The sequence below is a fragment of the Protopterus annectens genome, chromosome 14.part0, assembly GCF_019279795.1.
Source record: "Protopterus annectens isolate FY-2018-M chromosome 14.part0, PAN1.0, whole genome shotgun sequence".
In the NCBI taxonomy this organism is placed as follows: domain Eukaryota; kingdom Metazoa; phylum Chordata; order Ceratodontiformes; family Protopteridae; genus Protopterus; species Protopterus annectens.
The window spans coordinates 820501322-820519734 of NC_056748.1; the positions used below are offsets into that span (position 1 = coordinate 820501322).

General features: G+C 39.5%; 1 protein-coding gene across 1 annotated transcript in view; it reads right to left on the reverse strand.

Annotated features, from left to right (window-relative positions):
* The window catches only part of LOC122789270 (metal transporter CNNM2-like), a 783502-nt gene that overhangs the window by 112505 nt on the left and 652584 nt on the right, over positions 1–18413 (reverse strand). The window contains exon 6 of the mRNA XM_044056573.1: positions 2061–2242. Within this exon, the coding sequence (XP_043912508.1) occupies positions 2061–2242 (182 nt within the window). The remainder of the gene's footprint in view (positions 1–2060; positions 2243–18413) is intronic.

Genomic DNA, 18413 nt, shown 5'->3' on the forward strand with positions numbered 1-18413 from the left:
ATGTGCATTCAGCCCTGGCAGTGGCTACCTGTCTGTCCTTTTTCAGAAATACATGCTTAGCTGGGATGTCGTTGTGCAGCAACTACTTGGGCTTTACTGAATATGCAAGACACTGCAAGATGGATATGAAATCTGCCAAGGAGGATAAGGTTGGGACTTTAATTGATGTGTCTGGACTTCCTCTTACCTTTTAACAACATTGTGAACATAACTATAATTTTAGACCTGAACTAAGAGGTCCATTCTTAGTAACATGCTACTCATCCTTTCCCTAGCCTCCTCCTGATATGATCTAGAGGTCTTTATTCTGATTTTTTTGTAGTGGCTTAGCATGACATGACTGAGATCTGCAGAGGAAGTTAGAAAAGCATTGTGGGCAAAAAGGAAGGGGCTAATGGTCTGTGAAACTTTCAGATGCTGAGCTGCCTAAGACCTAATGGCATTAATCCTACTGTTGCTGAGTACTAATCTGCTCATCCAGATTAATATTCTAGGTTCCTTTCTTTCTCTGTGCCACTAAATATTTTTGTGTTTTTTTGTGTTTCAGGCTTTTTATTTTATTCTTTGTGTTTTGCTAGTTCAAGATAAGGTGCTGTAGCTTTTTCCTGTTTGTTTCTTACCTTTTAGTTTTCATACTGAACAGCTAAGTATGGTATTTTTGTGCTGCCTTTGTCCATTTACTTAGAATGGGTGCTCCTCTTCCTTCCTTTTCAATCTAGTAGTCCTTGCACCAGATGCATTGACACGATCCAGCTCAGGTCGCTGGTAGAACATTCATTTTTCCTAAATGCTTGCTACTAAGCAAGACATTGTTTCACATGAACATTGGTTTATTGGAGTTGCTGATCCATTAAAAAATGAATAAGTCACATTCCCCTGATTTTGGTTCTGTATGGTAGTGCAGCCTCCTTTGACAGTGGAGCAAATTCATTTTCCTAAAGTATTCATTTTTTCAGTCATTTTGCTAATTTGGCAGATCAGGTCTGTTAACACTGCAAGTCCACTTGTTTCCTACATTTTTTCTGAACACATCAGAGTGAAGATGTTTCTTCGCTAACTATAAACCTTTTGTGAAGCTTCACTTTTTTTAGCTCTTGTGAAGATACTTTGTGCCATACCTCTCAACTTCTTAGCACAAAAATTCTGGACAAAAACAAAAATAATGGTTGGGAGTTAAAGGGTCAGAATCAGGAGCATATTTTAAATATTGTTCACATAAACATATAAAGTTGGTAAAATAACAGGATTTGCATTAGCATGTATTTTCTGAAGGATATGAAGTCTGAAACTCAGATTTTTGTCACAATTTAGTGATATTAATCCTTAGCAATTTGCCAGAAAACAGCAGCTTGTATGAAGACTAGAATAAAAGTATTTGGCAAAAATCTGGACATTTTGCAAAATTCTGGACAGTTGAATGGTATACTGTGGTCCACTCTTAAACTTCTAAGCTATCCTTTCCACTGTTTCCATTGCAGTGTTTTCATGCACTTAAAAGAACTTCATAAAATTAATTTTAATACTTTCTCACCCTACTTTTAGAATCAGTATATGCATTTCAGTAGCATGCATTTGGAACAAAACTAGATAACACAATCATAAAGATAATTTTTGCTTGTCATCACTTAACATTCTTTTCTTTATTATATTTTATCACAAAGTAAATATTTATTTCTTGGGGATGTAGTTAGATGTAATAGTCGGTATATAATGTCTTGTAAATAGAGTTGTATTTGCAAATGAAGGCTTGTATTCAGCAGTCACATCCCATGAATAGTCAGCCAACTGCTACACCAAAAAAAGCACAATGGAGTTACCATGTTAAATGAAGATCAGAAAGATCCAGAATGACATTTTATTTAGCTTTACCACCATAAGCACTGCACTAGAATACTTAGGACAAATTGTCTGTGGCATAGCAAGGCTCCATTTAAATTAGTAATTTGAGGCTCATAGTTTACATGCTTCTCTTACCACTGTTGTAGCATTACCATTCTTACAAAATAATAAAGACTGGGCCTCATTAAAAGGCAAACCCAAAATATTGAGACTTGTCTTACCTTGACATACTGGATGTCTGTAATTGCTCGCACTGAGTAGTCAGGGACATACACTTGATGAAGTGACACATTCAGCTGGTTGTTACTGCTTCCTAAAGTTGGGGTAATTGCATCAATTCGGTCACTTCGATTTAGAGAATCTGAGTGATTTAAGCCACATGGTCGTGGTGGAGACTTGTTTTCTGCTAGGGAAAGAGAAGATTTCTTATATATGTCCATCAAGGTTTATTTAAAATATGTTTTGTGTATTCAGCAAGATATTTTAAGGGCTGACAGTGTTCTACAGTCAGTTTGTTTAACATTACTTCTTTTCCTGCACTTAGATTTGCCTTTTATCTTTAGCAATCAGAAGTATGAGTTAGTATGGCTCTCTGCAATCAACATTAATGCATTATATTGCACAGTTAGTTTAAAGACTGTGAAGCAATTCTAGCTTTTCATGAGCAAAACAGAATAAGCATCATGTATGAAATTAATGTAGTGTCAGAAATATTAGCAGCATACCATGGCAAGATAAATGTTTTAAGACCACTACTGTTAGAAACTGGAAACAGAAACCTAATCTGTGGTATTTTTTTTCAGTGTTAAATGTTTTTTTTTTTTCTATTCAAGTGTTCTCCTTCCCACAATGTGCTGTATTTCCATTTTGCTCTGCTTCAGACTGTTCTATTTATTCAACCACCTAGAATGACTAATTGGAATTAATTATTTGCAGAATCTCCAGACAATGTGCCTGTTAACTTTTTTCTAGCAAGTCTGTCTTGTTTGTGTTCTTTGCCATCATTTAAAGAGACTATAATGAGCTCTACCTTTAGCTACAAATAGTACTTAAACTATGTAACATTTTGGAAATGCAAAGGATTAGTTAGCTGCAGAGACATTAGGCTTAAACCACACATCTCAGGTTGTGAAATTGTTCTGTCAGTCAACAAGGAGACTGAAAAAGCTTCCAGATTCACTCTAAAAATATCAGAACTCAAAAACATATAAAAATTAATTTATTTTGTGAAGTTAAGCATTTTCATCCCATTAACATGCAGGGACTTCATCACAACTGATAAAACCTCGTCTTACAAATATATTAAGCCATAGTAAAAGGAAATCATGTGACAAGAACAGCAAATCAAAATAATCTCAGTTAATACTAATAATTTATGTTATAATGATACTAAAAACATAAAAGTAATATAAATACATTAAAACAAATTATGATTAAAATGCAAACTAACACAATTTGGCAACTCATAATTTTAAAATACTACTTAGTGATAAAACATAATTTAATCCTAGATAACACTTGTATCAAGCCTAAGCTACTATAATTTATGATAGTCCAGTCTATGTTCCTAAGCCCCCCACCTCTTAAATGTTGTGTTATTTGTTCTAGTACAAAAATATTTTTTTATGCTCTTTACCTTGTAAGGTGTGTTTAAAGAGTGCATTGCTCTTATTACAGTTCGTTATGTCATAATAATATTCGTAAATGTGTTTTTTAGAACCAGTTCCATTTTGCCAACATAAAACCCATGGAAAAAAATCACAGAAAGCATTGTACACAACTACAAAGGTACTGCAATCATATGCATAATTGAACAGGATAAGACTGAATGCAAGCTTTACACATTTTAAGGGTTGACCATCTGTTAATTCCAGCCATTTTTGGTATCTCTAAAATCAGCAGAGCATTGGTGATCCCCCCCCCCCATGTGAGCAACAGTGGCAATACCTGGATCAGAGACACATATGCTAGCTATATTGATGATACTTTATAACATTTTTTAAAAAGTTATCCATATATTCTTAGAGATTCACTGGACTTTTTAAGCCAGATTAAAGAGACATTATTTCATGATGAATGGCTCTCAATTGCTATCGATGTGATAGATTTATTTGTGTATCCCCTATAGTACTGGTTTGGAATGGTTTAAAGAAGCCTGCCTCATAATTAACGATCTTGGGAACAGGGACATTAATGTACTGGTAGACTTAACGGAAATGGTACTTCTTAATAATTTCCTGTACTTTGAAGGGAAGTATTTATAGCAGGTGTTTTACTGGGGGTAGCATGTGCCCCCTGTATGCCAACTTAATATTATGGTATTGGGAGCAAGACCAGTTTCTTAGATCAGCAAACAACTGTCATATAGTCAGACTTTTACATTTTTAGATGATATATTTATAATATGGAAAGGTAGTGTAACTTAGTTAGAGAATTTTATTACATATCTTAATTCTACTACTGATTTCTTGAAATTTACCTACACATACTGTGTAGAAAATATTAACTATCTGGATGTAACATTGTTAAAATATTTCCATCATCACAAATTCAACTCCAGATTTTATAGAAAGCCTATGTTCTCTAACACATTTTTGCATATATCCAGTAACCGCCCGTTCTATCAAAAAAAAAAAAAGTCTTGTTAAGGGTCAGATGGTATGGGTGTCTAGAAGAATTTCAGAGGATAGCCAATTTATGCTGGAGATAAACAAGCTGATTGACATGTTCATTACCAGAGGCTACCTGATTCAAGTGTTAAAATAAAATATGAAGTATGTAAAAAACGCTATGAGCATTTTCCCTGATATTAGACAGATCCCTGTTCAGCACTGCTACACAGAAGTCAGAGAATACCAACTATGACCATACCATGATCATTAAGTATGGGAACTGTAGTAGTAAAATCAGACAGATAGTTACTAACAACTGGAAAGTGATTGACTATGACTCTGGTGTTAGCAAATTTCTTGGTAATGGCCCCCATTTTGTTTATAAGAGGCACTTGAATCTTAAATAAAGGTTCGAAAGAGTTAGTAGTTGAACCACCATAGGAAAAAAATAAGTTTAGGATGACTAGGTGGTTCCTGCCAGCAAGGTAAGTACATTTACGAAGGGCAAGTTTGGAGACTGACAAGTTCCTACTATGAGTTTAGATTGGAGGGTGCATATGATTGCAGTACCTTTGGAGTTGCGTACATTGCTTTCTGTGATTTTTGCCGTGGGGTTTATGTCGGCAGAATGAAGTGGGTTCTAAAAAAACACATTTACGAACATTATTATGATATAAAAAAATGTAATGAGAGCAATGCACTCTTTAAACATGTCTTACAATGTAAAGAACATAAAACTTTTTTTTTTTTTTTTGTATTACAACAGGTAACACGAAGTGTGAAAGGTGGGGCATGGGAACATAGACTGGAATATCGTAAATTATTGTGGCATCTTATGCTTGATGCAAGTGTTTATCCAGGATTAAATGATGTTTTATCAAGAAGTAGTGTGTTAAAATTACAAACTGCAAAATATAACAGTCTGCATTTTAAATATTGTTTGTTTTAATGTATTTATATATTACTTTTATATGTCTTTTATCATTGTTATAACATAAATTATTAATATTAACTCAATGACATTATTTTGATTTGCTGTTCTAATCCCATGATTTCCTATTGCTAGAGCTTAAATATTTGTAAGATGAGGTTTTTTTTATCAGTTCTGATAAAGTCCCTGCATGTTAATGGGATGAAAGAGCTTAATTTTACAAAAGAAATTAATTGCCATATGTTTTAGAGTTCTGACATTTTTGAGTGAATCTGGAAGTCTTCTTGTTGACTGGGTGCTACTTGGATTTGTCTTGGTTTATTGTTTGTTTACACCCAATATTTTCTCTATCTCTTAAACAGTTCTGTCAGAATGTAACATCATGCACTGTGATAGCTGCCAGAATGATTGAATGCATCAGTCATATACCCAGATACTGTCACATGCAAAAGGAGCCATGTCCAAACTCCCATTACTCTGGTGTTAGAAACCATACTGGCCAATGTAAAGAACAACAAATTGAAGCCATATGTACCTACCTCCCGAGGCACCAAAACCTTGACAGAATGCATTCTTTCCTTGGTAATTACAGTTTAAAGGAGGCACACAAACGGGGACATCTCTGTATTGACTGGTCTACAGAAATCAACTAACAGTTCCATCTTACCTTGTGACATTAAAGTATAATTCAGCACATCTTAACCACATCTAGAAGTAACGGTGACAGGAAAAAAACAAGATACTTGTCAGAATTCTATCCTCTATCCCTGACAACACAGCAAGAGCTGGCGTTGTCACTTTGCAGTAGTGACCACCATCCTTTGTCATTTTGGAGTGCTCAAGAATAAAAAAAAGCAAAAGGTCCAACACTATTGTTGCAGAAGAAACACTAAATATTTTAATGGCCTGACATTCAGAACAAGAGCTGTAGCTAGCTCAGTTTGGTACCCTGGGCCATTCCCCATTCAACACTCCTCCCTCAACCAAAGTTGTCCAAAAAAAGTACTTGTAGCAAGGAGCTATACTTCCTTCTTGCTACAAATTCTAGATAGAGGCATGCACACACAAACACACACACACACACACACACACACACACCTTTATTAATAAGAAGCTTTTTATTTATTTTTGAACATCTGTATTAAATTATCACTTAAGATGTAGACCAACATATGTTAACAGAAAAGAAAACAAACTATATTAATATTTTTTCTTTTCACATACATTACACATCACATATATTTTCTTTCTTCATAACTATCATCAGACCAACATTACATAATTTGCCAAAGTTCTACTTTCCCTTAAACCTCACTCCTGCTCCTAAATATTATTATGCATGTATTGTTTCTATAATTTCTGTTTATGTATATGTAATTTGCTCCTTCCCTTTGCAAAAGATCCCTCCTCCAGTTCTTTTATCTATTTTCAATATATATTCAGTACTTCAAATACAGCTGGTTTAGACTTTGATTTCCACCTTTTAGCAATTGCTGTTTTTGCCAGCCAACAGAATTAAAATTAATAAGGCCTTTCTGTGCCTAGGCAATTCAGATCCTGTGTCCTAGCTCAAAATAATCCCTTCCTTAGTTTCAGCCATTTGCTCATCCAATAAGTCTGATACAGTACCCTGTATGGAATGTTTAAATCAGGCAACTCATTACACTCCCAAAACATATGTCCCAGTTACCTCCTTCTTTCCCAGCACACTTCCAAAATTTGCTATCTATCTGAATTAATTCTTTGAAGACTGATTTGGGTATAAAAATACCTATGCAAACACTTTCAAGCAAAAATCCTAAATCTTCTGAACTTTGTTATACATTTGGGAACCATACATATGTCCTTGCTCCCTTGTAAATTACTTTCCCATTCTCTCTTCCCAATCTCTCAGACTTACTCTTATTGATTCTTATAGTTGTGCAATATTTTATATGCCCTACTAATTATTCCTCTTTTAAAAGCAGCTTCTGTTCTAGAGTAAACTAAATACTCTACCAGAGCAGGCCTTTCACTTAAGATTCCCCTATCCCTTTTTCTTTGCTTATACTCTTGACATCAATCCTGGTAGGGAAGGCAGTCTCTAGCCTGCGGTCCAAATGTCTTCTTGGCCAAATCCCACTCTATTACCTTTCCCTGTCTAGTTATTTGCTCTGAGTACCTTGGTTCTTTTTACAGTTTTCTCTAGTAACTTACAGTCCCCTTGCCTATTTTTAGGTACTCCTACCTCCCGTCATCCCTACTGGCAAAATCTCCTTTCTCCATTCTTTTGCTGGCTTAGTTCTTGGAATACTTTCTGCTACTTTATGAATATGATTGTTATTAGTCTCCTTAAGGGTCTGCATCAGAAATCCCACTATTTCTTATTTCTTGAACTTCCACCCTTCATTGTTATTCCTTTCCACTTTGAACTGGGGATTTTGTATTAAGTCACAATATTAAATAAGTCTGCTGTTTCCTTCTGTGACGTCACAGTTGGTAAAGCATGGGGGATATGGATGCATCCTATTACTATCCCAACTTTAGTGGCACTGGCCAAAAAAAAGGTTGATGTAAGGAAAATATACTTTCATAAAGAATATAAAGAAAAAAGGAACAAGGCATGTATATTATGAGAAACTGGGGTTGAAGGTGCATCATGGTGCTGTAAGCATCACATTTCATGGTGCAAGAGGTAAGTAACAGAACTTTTTTTTGTCTTGTCTGGTTCACCCTTTCCCATTGCCAAACTGAAACTTGGCTTATACTTGCTTTGGCACCAGTACACACTTTCTGAGGTTTTAACTCTTCACCCTTACCCACAATTCCTTGCTCTCTGCCAGTGTTTCTAGATTTTGCTTGCTACTCTTCAGATAACTTCATTCACAAATGACTACAGGTTTGCTCTGGTTTTGTTTAGGTTTTGTTATGTCTGATTTCAGTTCTTGGATTAGCTTTACTGATACTGAGATCCTCATTGTTTTTCCCTTGCCGGTGAAGACATATTTCATGTTTTTTTTTTCTTTTTTAGTTCTGCTAATTAGCACCCCCCCACACACACACACCAATCTTAGCACTATTTTACTTCTGCTGTGCTTTTAGAGTGTGTGGTTAAAGTACATCTTTCTTACTGACTTTGATTTTTGCAGTTGTTCATGTCTTCCACTTTTCTGCTATCCTTGGTTGTGACTGGAATTTTTACAAAGGAGAAAAACAGCTGCAAGAAATGTATTTTTTTGTTTTCATAACCACCCTCTCAAGACTGTTACATGGAATGTGTTATGTGTTTGAGAGCTTCTTATTTGCTGAAGCCATGTACTGTTTTTGAAAAATTTGAGAAGAGAATGTTGACTGATCTGATAAACAATGTAATTCTTAAAGGTTTATTGCCCTGCAATGACAGCCAGGTTTTTCCACCTCCTCAAAGTCCCCTCCCTCACATGAAGATAGAGGGAAATCCCATAGAAACGAGAAATATAAGTGGAGTACTTCTAAAAGGAAAGAACATAGTTTGTCAGTGGAGAGAATTAAAGCTCTAAACTAATGCATTCCAAAGCAAAAGTTCTGCATGGTCATTGTGCAGTCAGTTCTCCCCTTTCTATCCAAGGGAGTCAGGATGTGCTGTTTTGATTTTAAGATGCATACCTGCACATCACGATCACCATGGAGATGAAGAGATTCTTGTATTTTGAAATGGGAGCCAATTATTTACAATACCTTTTCAGTCTGTCCATAGCTCCCGGGATCTTCACAAAGTTTATGGCTGGTGCAGCAGAATTACAGAGGCTGCAGGGGTTATAGGTATTTCCCTACCTAGACCATTGTCTCTTCACTAATCCAACACTAGAAAAGCTAATATCAGTCTGGGAATATCTGCTCCTTCTCTTCCAGTCCTTGGCAATAACTATAAACTTGGCAAAGTAACAGCTAAAATTGTCTAAATCCCTGACGTTTATAGGTCACATGCAAGTCATTTGGTCATGTTTAGCCAGTCTGCCTCCCAGAAGGATTCCCAAAATTATTCAGGTTGTGTCAAAGCTCTGTCACTCATCCTGTGTGTCAGTGGTCATGTATCAGAGTGCTGGGTCTCATGGCTGAAAAGAGGAATATTTCACATGTGAGGTATTATATGAAGGTTCTCAAGTTGAGCTGGGTGACAATGGAATCAGTCCTTAGAACCACTCCCTAGTCTGATAAGAATATCAAATGCATGTCTGAGACATCTTGCATAGTGACTAACCAATGCAGACTTCTCCACAGGCAGTCCTTTCATCCTTCCAGAACATCTAGTGATGGCCACCACAAGTGCTTCATCCCAAGGGATGGGAGAATTGTTTAGAATAGATTGTCCAAGATGTCTGGGTAAAGTCAGAGGCTAATCTGTACATAAAGGCCCAAGGGATGAGTTGTTTTTTCTAATTATGCAGATTGTCAAGGACAGTCTTCTTCACAGAGTGACAGTCATACAGTGTGACAGTATGGTATATCTGCAAGCAGGGGGAACCATTCTTACTCCTTTTGTCAAGAGGTGATGAGACTTTGTGAGTGAGCCTTGCCCTCAAATTGATTTCTGATAGCATTCCACACATGTGTAGAAGCCAGCTTATTAATAGACCAACTCAGCAGGTGCCTGCTGATGCCTCACAAGTGGTGCCTCAGCTAGTTGGTGGTGACAATTGTTTTCCAACAATGGGAGAAGCCTTGTCTCATTTTTTTGCTTGCATATCCAACACCAAAGTTAGTGACGACTTCTCCCTGATTTTCCTCCCAGACAGTGACCCAGGGGTGCCCTCTGGAACTCCTGTACCCCTTTCCACTTTTTCCAAAGATTCCCAAATTTCTACAGATGGTGCACACAGTCAGAATCATTCCTTTTGCTCCAAATTGACCTCAGCCAGTGTGGTTCCTTTTTCTGTGGCCTCATATCCCAGGAAAGGATATACAGATTTTGCCATGTGGTCACTGGAGAAGAATATGGACTCTATCTGCTTCATTTCCACCTTACTTTGACTGCCTTACCTTTATTTTTGAATCAGACGGTGGCTTCTTCTACCAAATTATTATTGTGGTTATCTCTAACTTTCACTGGGAGTGTCAGAATTCTTCCGTAGATTTCCTAAAAGTATGCAAGACATTTCCCAGGACAGCCTTTTCCTTATACCCATGATTAGAAAGCCTGTTCCACCATGGGATCACAACTTTGTTTTGGAACGGTTAACTAAATTCATCTTTGAATCAGTCCCCATTGCACAGTTGAAGTTCCTCCTATGGAAGACTCTTTTCCTAGAAGCTGTAATGTCAATCATGTTTATTTATCTTCAGGCTTTGAGTGTTATGATATCCTTCCTCATCACTGTTACAGTATATATTACATGTGGGATCTCCTGCTGAAGACAGCCCAATGTCTGGTCAATATACCAAAGCCTTTATATCCTCCCAGCCTTGTACGTCATTCATTTGTTCTCCACACAGGCATAGGGCATTAAGGTGATGTACAAACACTCAGAACTTCTATAATGCCAGTTTAAATGTCATGGCTGAACATTGGTCTGAACACCTCTCACTAAGCTGTTTCCTACAGAGTCATTTACAAATAAGTACCCAGTTGGGATCCCTTCTTTTTATTTCTCTGTTTACCAGGAGTTCATGTCATCCAGGAAGAAAACATGTCAGTGTGGGAGGCAGATTCTCCATAAAGATAGACACGAAAAGTGCCTGCTCTGCTTAGGTTCTAAGCATGACTACACCCAATGTTTCATTTGTCAGAGTTTTGTTCCAAAAACTCTTCTCAGCTGTCTATTTTCGTTGCCCATCTACCTGCTGCTGAAACCATGTGCTCCAAGGTACATCTGTCTCTTAAAAAGAAAACTAAAACATCTCAGTCTGATTTTGCTGCTGTCCAGCTTCTACAAAATATCTCTCTCTTGAGGTGGATGAAGACCCGAAGACCATGTGGTACTGACTCCAGTTCCTTCTGTCATGACCCTGTTGATGGCTGGCATGGAACCAGCTTCTTGCACATCCTTTATTGTGCAGACTTCTTCCAGGGACGTTGGAGGGAAACCACAGCTGATCATTTCCAAAGGGCCTATGGGGATTTCCTTAATTCCTAGTTAGAAAAGAGGTCCTTGGCACTCTTATACAGTCTAGCCATGAGTCTGCGTGCCTCCTAGGTTGGTCAAAGTTAATGTTCCATTGAAAAAGAAGCAGAGAACTAAACATATACCACCCATTACTAAAGATCCTCATAAAGAATGGCAGGATTTTACCCAGGGATTGTTTAATGCCTTGATGGCCTTGAAGCCCTGTCAAGGATTATCTTTTTCTGCTTCTACCTGGTCTTCTACCCCAGCCAAAAGAACTAGGGAATCTGATTACTCAGATAAGGAGTTGGATTCAGGAGATGAATCCTTGGCCTATTCCTTACAAATCACTTCACCACTAGTCTATGAGTCAGAAGAGGACTCCTTGATTCTCCCTTTGAGTTTTCTTTTGGGCAACACGGTGATTCACATGATGGAGCATATTAATGGGATTGCTCCCAAGCCTCTGACATCCAAAAGAGGCATTATGAGCTGTTACGACTGGACTATCCTAAACCTTCAGGCTTTTCCCCCCTGTTCTGGCTGCCTTGCTGGATACATTTGCAGCTGCTTCTTTGGCTCCTGATTCCCAGCCTCCAGCCCCCAAGAAGCCTGACCACTTTTATAAGGTGTCTGAGGCCTTTAAGTGCCTTTACAAGTGCCCTCCCTCAGACCCTGCTGTTGTATCAGTTTCTGCAGACAAGCCATCAAGGCTTTTATCCTCTTCCAGACTTCACTCTTCTGACAAAGACATTTGGGCTGTGGAGAGGCTGGGAAAAAAAGTTTATATTTCTGCTATTCTGCTACTCTGGTCTTTAGGGCCATAAATTATCAGACCCATATGACAAGGTATGTTCTGTCTCTTTTGTATCAACTGGGGAGGGGGGTTGTCAAGCCTACTTGACCTTGAAAACAAAATTGCTGCCCTTTCCGTATTGAGTTCCACTTCACAGGTAGTTCATCATTTTATCAAATGTAGTTATAATGCAGCTGATGCATCTTCTAGACCTTCTGCTTCAGGTTCATTTACTAGAAGGTACTACTGGCTATGCCTTCAGGCTTTACCTGATGATATTAAAGCCATGCTTGTAGATGCTCCTTTGGACACCCAAAGTCTTTCTGGTACTGCTACTGCTGACCTCTTTAAGACACTACAAAACAAAGGTAAAGTTATTCAGGACCTTAAACAAATTTGTGATCTGATGTTGTCAGCTTTATTCTATCCTCAACCTCTGAGTTCAGTTCTGATCTTCAGAACCAACTCAGATCCTACCATAGCTTGCGGTAACCAAAAAACTCTCAAGCTTATCCCTTACCCATAATGCACCTATCCCAGTTACCCCCGATCTCGTTTGCCGCTTTTCTTATCAGACATGGTGCCAATTGCTCTCGAGCCAATAAGTAATTTCTTTATATTTTTTCAACTCTAACTTTAGTTCTTAATCACTTTATATATATATATATATCCATCTTTTCACTTAATCATATCCTTACCTGTTCTAAGCTTGTAGTACTTAGTTCTTGATCTTTCCTTTCCTTTTTCCCTTTCCGTACACTTTAGTAAACTCTTAATATCATTGTAGTCTTTTTATCATTGTTAATAAAACCCTTTCAAATTATTTATTTTTCTATTTCTATTCTTCTATTTCTCCAAAAAAAAAAAAGAAAAAGAAAAACAAGGCTTTGCTTTTCTGTCCTCCCTTTTCTCTTCAGTGTGTATGCGTGTGAGTAGAATATGACGGAAAAAGAAAAAGCTCCTGCTGGGTCTAAGCATTTTCAGAAATGTGGTCACAAAATACCCTTTTCTGACACGCATTCTTTATGTTTTTGTTTGGGCCCTCTCCATCTTCAGGAGGACTGCTCGTTTTGCCATTCATTCAGTGACAGGGCTCTTGTCAAGCAGAAAAATAAACTTATTTTGAAAGGCCTGCTTCTGTCTTCCTTCAGTGAAGCATTATCTGTAGCCACTTCAACTAATGATAAGTCTAACAAATCTGGCTTTTCTAGTCCATCTTCTTCATCTTCCAAAGCTTCTGAGAAGATGACGAAAAGAAGTTTGTCGGTACCGACATCTCCATCTGCTCCGAGTGCAAAAAGACAAAAATCCTCTGTTCCATCTTCTCCTTGGGAGCTCGTAAGGAAAAAGTCACATCATCCGGTTCCGACTGTTTCCTTGGACCCTACAGTTATCAAGATCTCTCTATCGGATCCAACTAGTTCTTTGATGCCTAAGGCTACGGATCAAAGACAAACTTTGGTGCTGACATCATTGGATCTGACACCACAATTACAGTACTCTACAGAAATTACCTTGCCAAGAACTACCTATTCTCCTTCATTTGATCCTTTTCCAGATAGACCTCCTTCACCCTATTTACAGAGATCTAAGTCGCCTTCTATTCATAGGTAGGTTCATAGGTTCATAGGTTGGTACTAGGCTATCGGCCCTAGGGCCTGTACAAGCCTAGCCATAACAATTCCCTGGATGTTTCTTCCCACAATATTTACTTCCCTAGACGTCTGTTTAGCAGGGTGACTGACATGATCCCGGGGTCAATTTCCTATCTCTCATCCAGTTTTCAAGGTTCCTTTTGAAGAGGGCCAAGGAGGCGCTCTGCTTGACATGTATGGGCAGTCTATTCCAGAGTATGGGGAGTCTCTGGGTCAGGAACCTATCCTTCCAACATGTTTTGTTCATTGTGATGACAAGATTTAGATCCCTGGAGCATGTGGCTCTGAGGGATTGGGATTTCTTTAAGTGGAGCATGTCCAGCAGCTCAGGGTTTGACATGGCCTTGTATGTTAAGCATAGATTGTCTCTGAGTAGACAGTATGTGATAGAGTACAGCTGGAGTTTTTTTAGACAGTCAGCATAGAGCATCTGCTTTAGGCCTGTGATTCTTTTAGTGAGGTATTAATGCGGCCTTTCCAGCTGTTGCAGATGTCTTGTGAGGTACATACCAAATGGGGTGTTGTACTCTATAATGGGTCTAATGAGGGATGAGTACAGTGGGACAATGCATTCCTGGGGCCTATATAAGCCTAGCCAAAAAGTTTCCCTGGCTTTCGCCACCCAAGAAAGTTATTTTCCTGTGCCCCTGTTGAGCAGTGCTGCAGAATTGATCTCCAGGGTGAATTTTCTATTTCCCATCCCGTTAAGATTTTTCTTAAAGCGGGCCAATGAGGAGCTTTGCTTGACATGAATGGGTAGTTTGTTCTAGAGTATCTTCTGTGATGCCTGCCCGTTCCTCTACAAGTCTAACTAAAGATGATGTGGAGTGACTGATAAGAAAGATCCTTTGGGCGCAATGATTGACAGGATCCACCTCGTTTCCTACACCGATGGGTCAGTGATTCCATTCTTCTTCTACTCCACCTTTACTTCCTCCTCTGACTTCACTTGAAGGTTCAGAGTCTACAGTTCAGAGTTTCCCAGTGCTGTCTGTGTCAGAGCCAAAGATATCTCTTTCTTCAGAACTGATTATTGCTCTGAGCTCTTTGACTCAACTGGAGCAGGAGACTTCTCATGGTCGTATCGGTCCTGTGTATGTTCCGAGGGGCTGGAGTCGACTCTGATGCTGTCAGAGCCTTCTCTGCACCTTAGAGCTTCGGCATAGATCAGCTTGGCACCAACTTTTGCTTTAAGAGGGATCTCCTCGTAGTGGGAGGTGATTTCAGTTCCCAGACCTGCTGTTTTGGATCCAACAGCTTTTCCTTCTTTAGAGGGATCAGCTTTTGAAGCTATGGAGAGAGCTATGACTGCAGCAGTCAGTCAGCCCCTTCCTACTCGGAACATACTTCTCTATCAAGCCTACATTTAGAGTCTCATCTAGTCCCTTCACAAGGACATTGAGTGCCTAAACCACAGGAATCCCAAATGGGAATGCCCTCTTTTTCTGATACCTCCCCAGATCATCCCACTGAGGAGGTCCCTATAAGAAGAAGAAGAAGTATAAGCGGAAACACTTGGATTCCCTGGAGTAATCTTTCATAGAAGACATGGACTTTGATGAGGGTGAAGGATCCCCAAGATCACCTCCTGATGATGTCTCCTTTGGAGGCATCTTGGAAATATTAAAACAGAGAGGTGATTGGAAGTCCAGCAATCCTTTGTCTGAGGAGTTAGTGTACCTGCAGGCTTTTGGTACTCACCTATCTACCTCCTGGGTGACTCCACCCACAGATGAGCTCATTGAGTTGACCTCTTGGTGGGTGTGGAAGGCTCCCGACACCATTGAACCTATTCCCGGGAGACCTGACAGAATCATTACTGCCCCAGAGGACAAACAGGTTTGGTCAAAAGGTTTTCCCATTGATGCCATGGCCATTGTGGCAGCAGCCAAAAGGGAACTAGCTGAGGAGAGTTCCTCTATCCATCCACCCAACAAGGAGTCTCGGGTGATGGATAGGTTTGGGAAACGGGCTTATGCTTCATTGACCTTTGCATTAAGGTCCATGAATTTCTTGGCACATTTCACCAGGCTGTAAAGGGATCTGATTAAGGAGCTCTCAGATACCCTTTCAGTATCCATCTCTGAAGAGGTTCAGGAATCTGTGGCCTCTCAGCTGGCTACCCTTCAGTCAGTATCCAACATGAGGCTCATTTCTCATGCAGCCAAGGGGACAACAAGAATAGCGGATTCAGGCGTTGCCATCAGGAGACATGCATGGATGTGCATATGTGAGTTTTTGGAGCTCGTCAAGTCTTCATTCATAAATGCTCCCTTTGACAGCACGTCCTTGTTTGGCCCTAAAGTGAAAGAAACTTTGTTTAGATGTGGGAAAGATGGAAAGATCCTGTCTGCTGTGGGCATGTGTTTTTCCACTCCTCAATGATCCTTTTCATGGAATCAGAGGAGTAGTGAAAAAATGTGGTTCAAGATGTCCCAAGGGTCCTTTCAAGACACACGTGGAGGTGGTTAACCTAGGGGCAGAGGGGGGAACTTCAGTGGTAGACGCCACTCTCGCAGCAGAGGAGGCCCTGCAAAATCAAGGGTACAGAGATTCTTTCTTTGGTAAACCCTTTCAGTGCTCCTGAAAAAAGGCCAGATTGTCTTTCTCTGGAGGCAGTCAGGGGGTCATCTATCCCTGCACCAGAGAGCCCAGCTAGAAATAACATCAGATATCTGGGTGCAGAGGATCATTTTCAGAGGTTATATTATTCCATTTTCCCTTGCACCTCCTATTTGCAAAATAATCCCAGATGTCCCACCCAATCAGAAGGAACAAACAGTACTACAAATTCAAGAACTCCTAGAAAAAAGAGTCATCCAAGAAGTCCTTCCAGACCAGCAAAAATCCGGAACTTGCTCAAGATTGTTTTTATTGCCCAAAAAAGACAGGGGACTGGAGACCAAATTTTGGATCTCAGCATCTTAAACAAGTTAGTTCGACAAACAAAATTCCGGATGGTCATAGTTCAGTCCATTCTTCCATTTTTGGAACAGGATGACTGGATGTGCTCAGTAGACTTTCAAGACGTGTGCTATCATATAAAATGAACAGGTGGTCCAGAAAGTTTCTCCATTTCTGACTGGACAGCAGTCACTACCAGTTCAGAGCTCTGTCCTTTGGTCTCTCCACAGCCCCCAAGGTTTGAACACAAAGACAACAACAGCCTCTCTTTCCCCAATGAGACTACAGAAAATTAGACCGCAAGTAATGAGGATAATCAACACCAACTAGGTATCTGAACTAGTTCTATAGGCCCTGGGATCCATGATGGTGGCAATAACTCTAATACCCCTAGCCAGATTTCATATGAGAATTTTGCAATGGCTGCTCGCAACACAGTGGTCAATACTACAAAAAACAATGTCAACTTTGATTACAATCATCAGCGTTTGCAAGACAGATCTCAAATGTTGCAGTCAACTGGATCAAGTCCTAAAAGGCCGTCCTTTCTGCCCCTCTCAACCCAAGGCCACAGTGACCATGGACACTTCCCAGTTAGGGTGGGGGGCATTATCTGGACAGTACTTTCCAAGGCACTTGGCCCCCTAAAGGCCAACTTGCATATCAGCGCCCTAGAGATGACAACAGTATTTTTAGCATTGCAGGCGTTCGGATGCTCTTCCTTCAGACATGTTTGCAATTCAGACAGACAACATGTCAGTAGTCTGGTACATCATCAAGCAGGAAGGAAATAAGTCCTATCCCCTGTGTCGCGAAGCTCTCAGAGTGTGGCAGTGTGTGATCTCATCCATCCTCTCTCTCATAGTAATGCACTTTCCAGGGAAGTCCAGTATGATAGCAGACAAACTGAGCAGATGCATACTCCTGCCTCACTAGTGATCCCTCAATCCAAAAGTGACAGAGAGAATATTTCATCAGTGGGGTCAGCCTTGCTGTGATCTTTTCACCTCTCCCCTAAACAACAAGTGCAGCAACTATTTTTGCATTTATTCACCCTCCGAAGAATGCTGTAGTCCACAGTTGGCCCTCTGGTGTTCTCTGTGCCTTCCCTCCAATTCCTTTAATTCCAAAGTTTCTACAGAAACCAATTAAGTTGAAGAGCAAGCTAATTCTCATTACACCTTATCTGCCTCAACAGATTTGGTTTCCCTTCCTTTGGCCTAGTCTAATTGACCCACCTTGTTTTCTGGACCCGGTTCCAGATCTTCTGTCCCATCCGACAGGCATAGCTCATCCAGACATTTTGAACATCAGGCTGACAGCTTGGTCTCTCCAATTCCATTAACAGACAGACAATCTATGCTGTCTTCACCTGTCCAACTCATTCTTTTGGCATCTCACAAACCATCTATGCATAAACTTTACAACAGTAAATGGAAAAGGTTCATTGTTTGGGCATGTCAAAATGAAGATCCATTTTCAGCTCATATTCATGATACTTGAGTTTTTTGCCTCTCTGTTCATTGCAGGGGCTTTGTTTTCCACTGTTAAAATTCGGTTAGCGGCTATATCCAATTTTAATACTGGATTTGAAGACTCATGTCTTGTTTCTCA